The sequence below is a fragment of the Belonocnema kinseyi genome, chromosome 8, assembly GCF_010883055.1.
Source record: "Belonocnema kinseyi isolate 2016_QV_RU_SX_M_011 chromosome 8, B_treatae_v1, whole genome shotgun sequence".
NCBI lineage: Eukaryota > Metazoa > Arthropoda > Insecta > Hymenoptera > Cynipidae > Belonocnema > Belonocnema kinseyi.
In genome coordinates this window covers 89,139,005-89,152,775 of record NC_046664.1, presented here as the reverse complement: position 1 = coordinate 89,152,775, position 13,771 = coordinate 89,139,005, and the positions used below count along the sequence as shown (strand labels likewise).

The following is a 13,771-nucleotide window of genomic DNA, read 5'->3' as shown; positions in this document are numbered from 1 at the left end:
TATACTCCTTAGAAACACTTTTTCCTTTTCTCCGATGACCTTTTCTTTAGGAGTCGCCCCCAGTATTGGATCCCCGGTCGCGCCCCTAGGTACGCAGTCCGCCACTGTATGTCTTTATAATCAAGTTGCACAAAATTATGTATATATGTGAATATTTATAAAAGCATAAAAGAATATTCAGTGGTTTTTAATAAATTGACCCAATTAGTAAATGTTGCATGTTTTGAGGTTAGAAAAGTCACATGTCGCTGTTGACATACAAATAACAAAATCTCCTGAAGTATTAAGATAAGTATCTTACTTGTATTAAAAAAAGTTATTTATAATACTATTTTTTACTACAGAAATAAGAAATGCTTTCGCTAAAGGCTAAAGTGATCCTTGCAACAAAATATAATTGAAGTTAGATAGCATTCTCTGGTGTTACGCTGTTACGTTGCATCATTTTGAACCACTTTTTTGTCAAACTTTCGCGAAACATATAAATAATTCGGAAGTCGTTTTTGTACTTTTTTGATAATCAGGTACAAAACATCCACAATAAGCACGATTTTATTATATTTTTTAAAAAGAAATTCTTATTCTTGTACTGCTCTGTGCATAACTTCTGATGTCACATATGTGACGTCATCATGGCGCGGAAATATCGACATTTTAAATCATACTTTCTATTTAATTAAATTTATAAATGAATAGAACTACTTTTTTATTTAAAGATATACTATGATTATACTTTTCCTATTTACTTCGACATAATATAGTTTCAAAAATTTTGGAATCGACTCAATTGAAAGGTTTAAAAATTCAACGATGATCAATTCCAGGATCGCAAAACTATAAAACTGAAATATAAAGTATTAAGATTTCGTCAAATACAAATTAACGACTCATAAAAGTTTAATTAAAAATGGTTCAACATTCTGTATTAATAGTGAAAATTTAAATGCCTTAAAGCTTAGTGAAAATTAAAAAAAGTAATCAATTTTAAAGTTACTTCCAGGAGTAATTGAAGCGAAAAAAAATCAAGAGTCGAGCTTTTGGTGACCTTTGAATTGATAACCTTATTTTAAAATATGCTTTTAAATTCACTGCCAAATCATTAAAATACCTTACTGCTTTAATTCAGTTATGCGCTTCTCATGGATATACATTTTGAAATTAATTTTCTGACGTTCCAATTCATTTTTTCAAACAATTTTGGAGATTTTTATTCCCATTGTGCTTTTTCATTAATTTTACATCAATTCAACAAGCGAAAATCTAATCTGTTGTTTCTCTTAATGTAACTACACGGTCTTTTATGTCAATTATTTTTACTGCTATTTAAACGCTTCCTTTTATGTTTTTAAGTTCATTCTTTGCAAATTTACTGATCTTTATGTAAGCGATTCTGCAAATAATAATAATTGTCTATGTGAAAATGAAATAATGAAAGAAAAGATCAATGGTATTCGAATAGAAACCTTTAAATCAAAGTAGGTCACTATTTGAGAAATAAAAATTTTTTTGTTGCCACACCCTACGTCTATGTTATATATAGAACACTTGTAGGAAAGAGAATTTCAGAGATCACTTATAATACTTCTTGTGCAACAAAAAAAGTTATTCCACTTCCGCTCCGAATTATTCCAAACATTGCATATCCAGTATACCAACAATACTATATAAATGATTTTCTGTTCTCTCATCATCATAAAAATTAGAAGATTGTTGGATGGAGACTTTCTCTATGTTCTCAAAATTCTTATTAGAAAATGATATTAAAAAATGTCGTCGACTATACTTAAAGTGGTTGTCAGAACTGCTGACCAATCTAGTAAAAGACATTTGTCATAGAGAATATTTTCCACTATACATACAGGTTTATTGTTGCATATCATAGGTACCGACGTTGCTGAAAAATTAACGATTGTATAAATAAGATATTTAATTCTACATATTATCGGACATTATCAATTGTTAATTTAATTGTAGTAGGGAGGTATTATCAAATAGATATATATGTTTACACAAAATTGTTGTCTCACTACCAGTTTGACCTTTCTAACTGCTCTCCATACAGTCCTACATGAAAAGGTTTATTAAATATGTGACAACATTGTATCGAAATTAGCCTGTTATGAGTGATATAGATAAAATTGTTTACCTTATTTAATTATATAGAAAAAGTCTCATAAGATTACATTAGATGTTAGTTTCCCTCACTTTTTACTGACAGAAAATATTAATCATTCATTATTAATATCGATTACGTTAGGTTCTTCTAGATCAAATAAACATGGGCAAATCGTCTGTTTGAGAAACAATTTTTTTTATGATTGAGCCCCTTTTAGTTTTGTTGCATGCATTAGAAAGCAATTTCAATATCAGAGCAGCACATTTTTGCAATGCATAGAATGATAAACCATATATCCATGATTGTACTGATGAGAGAATTTTCAATTCGACGTCAAATTGACCATAAACTTTATTACTTAATCTTTGGTTTTTGATCCAAAAATTAATTTATTGTTCACTAATTCTAAACGGATAAAATATTAGCATTGAATTAATCTGTCTGAATACGGACGATAGAGTACTTTCTTTTATTATTATTATTATTATTATTATTATTATTATTATTATTATTATTATTATTACATCATTAAGCCATTTCCCTTTCGGGGTAGGCGTGACTCACTCGGCAGGGGAAAGGAGTAGTGTGTGGAAGGGATAGAGGTTTTTCAGATTGCTCCAGAATTCTCGTGCTATTTAAGTAAATAACACGTTCGTTCCGCAACACTGCTTCGACCCAGGTTGCTGATCAATCTCTCTAGCAATCACCCCAAGCGAAGAACCTCACGAAGTCGTTATGTAAGGTTCCCCACTTGGGTCCATTAATAGCAAATATTTTGTCGTCCGTATACAGACCAATATTTCCTTGATTCAATGCTTATTTCTTTTCCGTGAACACATAATAACTAATAAAGTATAATTTGTTTAAATACCCTAATAAATCAATTTATCATTAATAGATGATGAAATGTTCACTAAATACGATAAGATAAGATTGATTGAGTTAGAAACAAAAATCTGTACGGTTCCGTTTCGTCTCACACACTTTTCGAAATGTACTATTAATTGTTTCATATATAGCAGCGGTATCTTTCACAATATAACTAACTGAAAAAATTTCCTCATAGTCAAAGATAAAAAATGAAATTTTCTCAAATTTGTCGAAAATTTTTTAGGGGCTGAACTACCCCAAAATTCTTTGATATTGAACGGAAAATAACTAAACAGACATTATTTTAACCCTAAAAATCTAGAAAAAATATATGTTACAAGCAACAATAAAGTAATTTTTACATTTTTTTTATTTTTAAGAGAAATTAATTTATAAGGTGTAACAAACCTCAAGTGCATTTTATTGTATTCCTACAAGCCAAAGTAAGTTTCACATACAAACCCGATACGAGAAATTTCTTCACAAAGAGGGTTCAAAAATGTAAAATTCTCGATTTAGTAAAATAATTTTATAGGGGTAAACTACCCCAAAATAAGTTACGAGTATATATGAAAATGGCAAAATAGGCGTAAATGGAAGCTAAAACTCTGAAAAAAATGTGTTACACACGATAATAAAATAAAGTTCCGTATTTTTGCATTTTCCTGATAAATTACTTTGTAGGGGGTAACCAGCCTTGAGGAAATTTAATGATGTTTTTTATATATCATAGTAACTTATTTTGGGATAGTTTACCCACATACTTGCACCTATTTGGTCATCATAGAAAAAATAAAAGATAAAGATTACCTCGATTCCATGTGAAAGATTCACCGCAAAAAAATAACCTTGTCAGATAAACTTTACATGAATCGAAGATAATTTTTTATATTTAACCCTGCCTGGATAATCTTTCGCCTTATAATCTCTCCATTTTTATTCGGGTTGTAGCGAGAATGACGACGCCAGCGCTATCTATCGTCGTTTAACTTCATCAAATTCGAGAAAAATGGGGGTTCCCAACTGTCAGTTGCTTTTTGTGCTTTTTTCTAAATGGTATTAAATAAGTTCTAATTCGTCTACAATAGTGTAATTTATTTCGAAGGAGATATAACAGTAAGCAACATTTTTTTCGTGTTTTCTGTTCCTTATTCTTCATCTTTTACCAAAATTTGCTCACTTCAGCGTGAAACAGTAGACTAAAAGTTTTGAAGTAACTCGTAACTTCTTTTGGGGTAGTTCACCCCGATAAAGGATTTGACTTAATTTAAAAACTTCTGTCTTTTAACCCTCTCTGTGATGAAATTTTTCTGTTTAGTTTTGTACGTGAAACTTACTTTATTTTGAAAGAATATATGGGTGTCAAATTTTCCGGGGGTGGGTTTTACCCCCTAAAAATCATTTTTGGCAGATTCGAAAAAATACGTGTCTGTTAGGTTATCCAGTATTGCAACAATTGTCTGAAACAAGAAAATCGGATTGGACACCTACCTGGGTTCTCTTATTAGTTACGATCTCTTAAAAACAGGAAATATTTTTGGTAAAAAAAAATCAAAAACATTTTCTTTCAACATTTCTGTAAATACCATACTGTACAAAATGACAATTGTTTTTCTCAAGATGACGTTGATGCCTTAATTTTATCGTGGATACTATATATATATCAGAAGCACGTCATACATTAAGGAAAACGATTTGCAAAAAAAGAGCTTCTCATTTGAAAATTGTGCTGGATAAATTTTGTTTTTGCGTTCAGCTATTAATCTACCCACGCACTTTCTCATGTCTCATTTGTCAGGTTCGTATCACGTTCCAGATGTGATACCATTCCAGACTTTTGTAGTAGTGTGGCGACGATATTTGGTAAGCGATTCTTATATATTTTTAGCATGTGTCGTAAGCTTCGTTACCTACTTTCTGAACTGATGCGAAACAAAGTTTACAAAGTTTCCGAAGTTTGCAACATTCACTGACAATTCATGCTAAATCAATTTCACTAATAGATATTAGTGATTTTTTGCCCATTAATTGATTAATATAATGTCCAACCGAATGGATGTGGCGCGCTTACTAACAATTACGTTTACATAATGTACTGTCACATGATTCTGAAACGTTCGCCAAAATTATCTAGAAGGAACAAATATCTGGTGTAATGCTAAATTTGAAATGTTATGTAAATTTGAATGGGATAATCATGTCATTCTCAAACAATATTTAATTCATTATGGAAGAAGTGCATAGGAAGGAGGGGGGGGGGGGGGGGGGGGGGGGGGGGGGGGGGGGGGGGAGGTCAATAACTGTTGGTTCTGCATTTCTAAATACTATATTTGCTTCTTCTAGCTAAAAATTGTTAGACTTAAATTTTTAATTGTTAGGCTTGCAACTAAACATCAAAAAATTTCAATTTCAAAACCTCAAAAAGACTATATTATATTTGAAGCACAGAATTAAGGATGGGACGTTTTCCCCACATATACGCCGCTTAGACCCCATTTACAGTATTCAGACAGAACAGAAGATTTATAAATGGAATCTTTGTTATAAAATGGAAGAATGATAGTTACGACTTAAGATGATAAATTACTCGATTCTTGATACAACTGCACTTTGGGAATCGAGGATTTTGCTAATAAATTTTCTCTACTGTTAATACACTTGGTTGAAAGAGGTAAATAATTTATTGAAATTGTGAAAGAATTATTTGACATTAATTCGGCATGTTATTCCGCGCGGGTGGGTTCTTCTTACTTACGTAAGGTACGGCTACGGAGGACGAACGCGTTAAAGACTATATTAAGAGCATCCAAGATTCACCGGCTGATATATTTGGAATGGGTGGGGTGGGCAAAGCGGTCGGCGAACGATGATCGCGATGCACGTGGTGGTTTCGTTCGATGTTTATGGCACGTGCCGAGCGATACTGACACAAGTCATTTTCGTTGAAGGGAATTTTTAAATTTTGGGAAATTGCAAATGAGGAAGAAGTTTCTGGGGAAATGGCTAGAGAAAATGTCATTATTCTTAGGTTTGTCTAGGTGAGGGAAAGTTACAGTCAAGATTGGCAAGTTTGCAATTACTTCTCACATAATGTCAAAACCCTTTCATCATATTAAAAAAAATGTATTCTGTTATCATTTAAGACTTATAAATTGTTTTGTGAAGTGTAAAAGATGAGAGGTGGGGTACTGGGTGATTGCAAAGAAGAAACCAAAGACGTGTCCAAATGACAAGGTTCTATCTTGGACAGACCTAATGAAAAGGTATAAATTTAGGGGCACTAGCGTTTCTAATATAATTAACTGGAATTCTGAAGTTTCGAGGGTTCATCATGCGAGTAAGCACCTTTTTATTTCGCCCCTCAAAGATGGAACGTTTTCATTTGGAAAAGTCGAATGGGATAATAATGCCCAGAGCGACGAAAGCTTCATGGCGAAATTTTACAGGACATTACAGGGTCTAAAAATGAATATACTACCAAGATATAAGGAAAGTATGAAATGATTGAAAAATTAATAGAACTGTAGCAAAAAATTATATGAGATTTCGTCCAATAAAATCGTATTTCCGAACTCTGTAGATCTACGATCAAAAGTAATAATGCATGGCTACCCGTTGTGGAGTTACGAATTGTTGTAAAATTACGGTATCCATTGATGAAAAATTTGAAAAGCTACCATCGTGGGTCGAGATAATTTTACAACAGTTCGTTATTTCACAAATTACAACTATGCATTATTACATCCAACCTCAAATGCACATCGTTAGCGAATGCGATTTCACTGACCTCAATCCGATTTTATCACTTCAGATGTGGTGATTTTACAGTCAATTGTGATTTAAATGTCAAAATTCCGGCTGTTTTTTTACATTATACCTGTCAATTCGATCTCGAATGTTTTCACTTTATTTGTATTTATAATTTTATTGCCTTTATTTGATGAGCACTTTGGGTCCTCATCATGATTAATTGTGAAATATATTTGCCTCATCATAGACGAAGAATTAGTGACCTTTAAAAATTATTAAAAATTAACAAAAAAACGTTTTAAAATCAAATACTAGTGGGTACTCTGACGAGTCTCCAACATACAGCTTTTCTGTATCAGGAAGCAAACGGGAGACAAATTTCAGTATTTATTAAGACATTAAAAGGCTAACTCAAGGAAACTTAAATGAAATGATTGATAATAATATAAAGGATTTGTAGTTTATATGAGAATTAAAAAATGAATCTGTTATATTGTCCCTCCAATAAAGGATGAAATGAGAAAAATACTACAAAATTCCACGATAATCTTGCTTTACGATAAACTCGAAAAAATGTTAATTCGCTGAACAGTAATTAAATCCTTAAATCAAACGAATCGAAATGTTACATTTTGCTCTATCTGTTTCAGTCAGTTGTGCTTTTACTGGGCTGGAAAGTATTGAATAATATTTAGAAGCTTCCAAAGATTTCTGAAGTACCAAACGTTCTTTTTGGGAAAATTGAATTCTTTCTAGCAAAATAAAAAAATCTCTGTAATAACATTTTTCTGTAATGTCGGTCATGATCAGAATAATTTTCAAAAAACTGACATTTTTCAGCAGTTACTTAATTACTGTTTTTATATAATAAGGAGTTTAATATTTTTTCTCCACGTATCAATACATTGTTGTGTATTTTTCCTTCAAATCATTTAAAAATAAACTGAAAGTAGCTAATGCAATAGGAAATGTGCAGAAGAAACCTGAAAGTAAAATATTGTTCCGATTATATAATTCATACTTCAAGTTAATTTTATAAATTAGTAATTTATTCAGCAATAACAATACCCTTTATATTTTATGTATTATATTTTTTCTGTGTCACCCAATGTTTTTTAGAAAGTTCAATATTTTACAGTAATATTTTGTTTAAAAAATCCTTTTCTGTTTTGCATAACAGTCTCAAGTCCAAAAGTTCAGAAGTTAGTAACCGGTCAAGTTTTAATATTCCATTTCTTTTGTAATGTTTATAAATTCGTAAAAAGTAATCGTATCTGGGCGTTCTTCGCTCAGAATTCCTTGAAAAAAGCTAGAGATTTAGATAAAAATAGAGTTGTGTGGCAATTAATAAATGGGATTTTTAATTTAGATTTTAATCTAATTTAAATTTCTTAAATTTGGATAATTCTAAAAAATTAACTAGTTTTTTCATACTTTATGCTTTAACAGCAGAGGTCTTACTGAGAAAACAAAAGATTCTTACATCGCCTTAATCGCTGGTCAAGACTAAGTCACTATTGACAATAAATTCTGACATTACAAAAAGAACTACAACCATTTATGATTTTCCATTATATTTTTCAGATGCGCGGAGTTGTACAACATGTGATAAAGTTCTAGGGGAATTAGAGAAAATTGACGATGACACAGATACCTTCGGGGTTGATTTTGTTAAGATCAACGACAAACGATTGGCGAAACAGTATGGCATTAAGACATTTCCCGCACTCACGTATTTTAGAGAAAAGGAACCAATTATTTACGAAGGTGAGTTTGTCTTTCTTTAAGTTTGGTCTTTCGTAAACAAATATTTGCATCTAATTAAAGGTAAATTATGGAAAGCTGCTAGATTCAGAAAAATGTGGGGTAAGATAGAACAGGCCTCTTCAAGGAGAGGAAATTCGGGAATTTTACTCCCGAGCCACATGTCTCGTTTCCACCGCCACAAAGCTCTACTGAGCCCTAGAGTTCGGAGAGGTGGTTACTCTCGTGTCACAAAAAGGGAAATCAGTCCTGCAGTGATACTTACTACCAGTGCCATTTAGGGGTTTGGGGAGTTTAAAAATAATTTCATTTTTAATTTACCCATGAACTTCACAATGAAAAAAAATTTGTTCTACATTTTGCAACCAAAAGGATACGTAAACTATTTATTTCTCATCAATAAAAGATTGATTGATTAATTATTAACTAATGAATCATACTTACAGTAATAATAGATAAAAGCACGACATTGTGTTGAACATACATTTATAAAAATATACATCATAGTATTACATTTCACTATCTCATCCTAATGATCGAATTGTTCAGTATTGAAATGAATAATAATTAGTAATTTATTAATAAATATAGGCAGAATCTAATAATTCCAACATCTTGTATACAAATGATTTTAAATTTTTTGAAAAATCAAAACCATTATGTCACGGAAGAACACCTGGTTTCCCTAATCAGATTCTAAATCAGTTTAAAAAGAAAGGAAGATTCCGTGTGAATTTCTTAATGGGAGAGTTCCATGGCCTGTAAATATATTTTAATTTGAAATTAATGTAGTGAAATTATTATTAAAATTATGATAAAAGTCAGTAGAATTTTTTAGTGAAGCTGGAGCGGTATAATTCATTACTGAATAATTATTAATGAATCAATCTTTTTTCTCTAACAAATAAATATTTTTCATATCATTGTGGGTGTAAAATGCAGAGAAAATTTTATTTCATCGTTAGGTTTATAATTAAGTTTATTAGAAATAAAATATTTTCTAAACTCAGACACCTCAAAGGGACAGAAGACCTCTCAAAAAAAGGACCTCACCGCACTTTTAAAGGTGAGTAGAGATTCGTGGTGGTGGAAACGATACATGTAGCTCAGGAGTAAAAATGCCCAAATTTCCCTTCACTGAAAACCTCTGACATAGAATGTCACCGGTTATTATGCACTTGCACGCTGGATGGTAAGCACTAAGTGTACTAAGCAGTCACGTGAAGAAATGTTAAGCAGAAAGGCTATCGAGCTGAGGAGGCATGGCGCCAAATTTTATTGGATTCCAGCCCGAATGTTGTGGTCTTTTGCAGTGGCCTTGTCGCGGCTACGAACATCATTTTGTGCAAGACAAGAAACACAGTCTAAGAAAATGGGGAATGACATTTATAGGAATTTGCAATATTTGCACCAAGATGTCAGGCAACTGTAATTCTGTATTCAATCGCTCTTTTATGTAGAGTTCCTAATCTTTCGGTAAATTTATTCAAATTCTTTAAATACTTGTTTATTAAAAATCATTTCAGCGTTTAACTTAAAAGAAAATATTTATTTAGTATACACATAATGTTACCTAGGAAACGCTGTACTAAGACATTTGATATAACTGGTCAAGACTGAGGCTTACTGCGACTTCACATTAGTTTTTCTCAATTAATTCACGTTTTCTTACTTTCATTAGAAGCAAATACCTCCTTTCACTTGAATATTATTTTTAGGGGATCTCATGGACGAAGAGAATGTTCTGGAGTTCTTGACGAGTTTGGAAGCAATGGATTTACCTGACCGCATCGAAGAAGTTAATGCGAAGATCCTTGAAAAGATTGTCGAGGACACCGATTTCGTAGCAGTTCTCTTCTGTAAGTGTCTTTTTTTTTACCCTTTTGTAAGCTTATCAAAGCATGCTTTATTTTCAATTCCATGAACAATTCTGTAAGATCTCAAACTCATATAATATTTTAATTTTATGTCTGAAATGCTCATGAAATTAGGTATTCAAAAGGTATTTATTACAGAACATTAATCAAGAAATTCTGAAGAATTTTTCCAAGTATAATACTAGTAACGCCATTCACAATAAATATTCTTTTTTTTTTGTAAAGATTATTTTTTATAATCATTCCTCGAAAAATATATTTAGAATTAGGTCAGAATTATGCAAGTAATAAATAATCTTAAATAAATGTATGATGTATATAGTAATTACCAAAGCTTTTAAACAGGAAAAAACAGAATTGGACTCTGACCTGTGTACCGTATGTATTCATTGTATGTATATTTGTAATATTTGTAAATGATGTCTATTTAGAACATGAGAGTATACTTAATTTATTGTTCAACTAATCGTGGTTAACAATGTAATGCGTTATTGAATAACTAATTGTACTATCATGCATATCATTTATTACTTTTTGTTTAAAGATTAATAGTGTCCGATACAATTGATCCATACTTTTCCTTGACATTCATTTTCTTCAAATCACTTTTAGGTAGTCGGTGAAAAATCACTCAATATTGTCACAATCCCTTTTTATTTCCTAAAAACAGATGCATTATTACACAAAATACTTGTAAATAATACATACATGTGAACTATTTTTGTGTGTGTCAATGTGACCAGGTCCTGATACGGAGCGATGCACAGGAGCTGGTTCCAGTAAGTATACTTTTACATAAATTCTCAGGTCTTTTCTGTGAATTCAACGACTCTTCCCAAAATTTGAAATCATTATATAATTATATAATGTATTTATATCCCTTTTGTTTAAATCCGTGTTCACGTACAAAAAATTATCATGTCGAACATATATCACCTTTCATTTTTCATCTGTCTTTGTCTGTAAGAAAATTTGTATCATAAAATAAAAATTGTACAAAGTGTAGAAAAACCTTATGTCTTAACATATGCTATTTATATGTGTGTTGAATTAACAGATTACCTAATAAACATGTCCATATTTAGTTTTTAAGTTTAAAACAAATTGCATTTTTTTCCAGTGGGATGTTTTAACGAGTTATTCGTTTAATCATATGTTTTTCCTGATATTGCATTGTTACGTGTTATACAAGCTTTCCTGTATAGATAGTTACTAATAAAAGCTGGTGCTGTGAAAGCTTGAATGCATGTGATTCCTAATTTCATCAATTTTTTTAACAATGCACATTTAGGAAGAATTCATTTAAACTGTTATATATGCTATAGTATAACAAGTGTGAAGTTTGCTGTCTGAGCGAAGCGAGGGCTGCCTTCACACGAGTTGCGATCGTTGTGTTACATTCCTTGTAATGCATATTATTTTTCATAGCAAATCTATTGAAAATTATAGTTTAGGTACCTGTAGACCCTAACTTCCTACCTATCTACCTGTGTGCCCTAGGGTTAAAACAAAATGTTTCAAACCTAGGGATGCAAACACTGTGTTTTACCCCGCTCTATAGGTATCGAAACTCGAAGTTTCAATAGAGGCACTATGATAAATATATTTCATTAGAAATTAATTTTGTGTCCGCATCTTCAAGTAGAAAAAATTTCATTTCTTTCACTGAAAAATAAAACTTCACATTTTTTTGCAAAAATAGTTTAAAAAAATGTTATCACATACAATCGGTGAATTACGTGTTGTCTGAACTTCTTTGAAAAACATAATACATATTCTTCATCTGGAAATGATGCTGTGACATGTGAATACACAGCCTCCCACGTTTGAAATTAATTAAATTAGTATTATTTGTTTCCTAATTACATTTTTTATAAATAATAATAAAAATGAACTTATGGTCGTAAAAAGCGCTATCCTTCAAGGTTAATAAAAATGATAAAATTCTATATTGTTGCGATCTAAAATGCTTAAAAACTTTGTCAATAATTATAATGATAATATTCTGCATAAGAATATTGATAATAAAAAATTGGTAAATTCTGTTCTTTTAATCCACGATTTTCGGTTATTGCTTTTTGCACATGCAAAAACACCTTTCATTTTCATCTTTTCTGAACAGATTTTTGTATATGCTATTTATAAGTGTTCTTCTGAACCTTGAAGGAAATATAGGGGATTTTTCAATGCAGATATAACTGATAAACATTTTGCATTGGTGTCTTTAAATAATATAACCATAAACACAGGCTTGCTTCGTAACTGCTTCATCATATTTCTCGTGCAAGATGTAACAAGATATCTCGGCCTATTTAGCAAGTCATAAATATGTGTACATAGAATACGTAATCTTACTGGAAATACCAAACCATAAGATGCGTTAGAAATTCATGCATATTAGTTTAGCCCTAAGTTCAGCACGTCTTTTAACTTTGAGCTATGATTTTCGTTTATAAAATAAGAGAAATGTGAATCACCTGCGATAATTTTTTACCTTGGTTAAAAATGGGACAGACAAACCGGATTGCAAGAAATGTGCAAAGGCCCTTCAGGAACTGGAAAACATCGATGACGAGGCCGATCAGCTGGGTATCGGATTCGTCAAGATCGCTGACGAACGACTCGCCGAGGAGTATAATCTCGGACCGCTACCTGTTTTGGTCTACTACAGACATCAGATACCCATCGTATATGAACGTAAGAGCTTCGATTTCTCAATATTTCTTAATTTATGCATTTCTTCGTATTCCATTATATACGAGTATATATTTTTTTGCTTTGAAGTTCGCTAAATCCTTTTGCTGCTTACAATTTTGCAATCAAAAGAAATATCAAGTTTATTCTGGACTGCATTTGTTAACAAATATTTTTCTTCTTCCAGACGAGTTGAGTCGAGAAGAAGACGTTCTCGAGTGGCTGGTGGCAAATAAAAGCACGGGAGACGAGGAAGATGTTATTGAAGATGTGACTGCCAAAACGCTTAATACACTCATTGGCAACATCGACAATCTAGTTGTACTCTTCTGTTCGTATTCAAGGTTTTTTTTCATGTGTTTCAGAAAAAAGCTTTTGCCAGAAATGTTTTATTTTTTACCTTTGCGATCTTGATTATTTTGAATTTGTTTTACTTTATTTGTAATACAGATGACCATGGAGATGAGGATTCTATGCAAGTACTGCACGAACTCGAGAAAATCGATGATGATTGCGATAAGCACGGAATTCAATTTGTTAAAATTGATGATGACAGGGCCGCTAAGGAATTTGGAATTGACTCCGTTCCTGCTATTGTTTACTTTGAGAAACAAATTCCCAATGTTTATGATGGTAGGTGCTTTTTAAATGTAGTTAAAAAATATTGGATTTTGACTAAGTATTTTTTGGAAATATAATT

The 13,771-nt window shown here is 31.5% G+C and overlaps 1 protein-coding gene across 3 annotated transcripts in view; it reads left to right on the top strand.

The window, feature by feature from the left end:
- LOC117178180 overlaps positions 1–13,771 on the top strand; it is a 68,407-nt gene that overhangs the window by 14,762 nt on the left and 39,874 nt on the right. For all 3 annotated transcript variants that reach the window (XM_033369472.1, XM_033369470.1, XM_033369471.1), the window contains exons 2-7: positions 8,321–8,503; positions 10,219–10,359; positions 11,121–11,156; positions 12,892–13,074; positions 13,259–13,402; positions 13,522–13,704. In XM_033369472.1, coding sequence (XP_033225363.1) covers positions 8,321–8,503; positions 10,219–10,359; positions 11,121–11,156; positions 12,892–13,074; positions 13,259–13,402; positions 13,522–13,704 — 870 coding nt within the window. The remainder of the gene's footprint in view (positions 1–8,320; positions 8,504–10,218; positions 10,360–11,120; positions 11,157–12,891; positions 13,075–13,258; positions 13,403–13,521; positions 13,705–13,771) is intronic.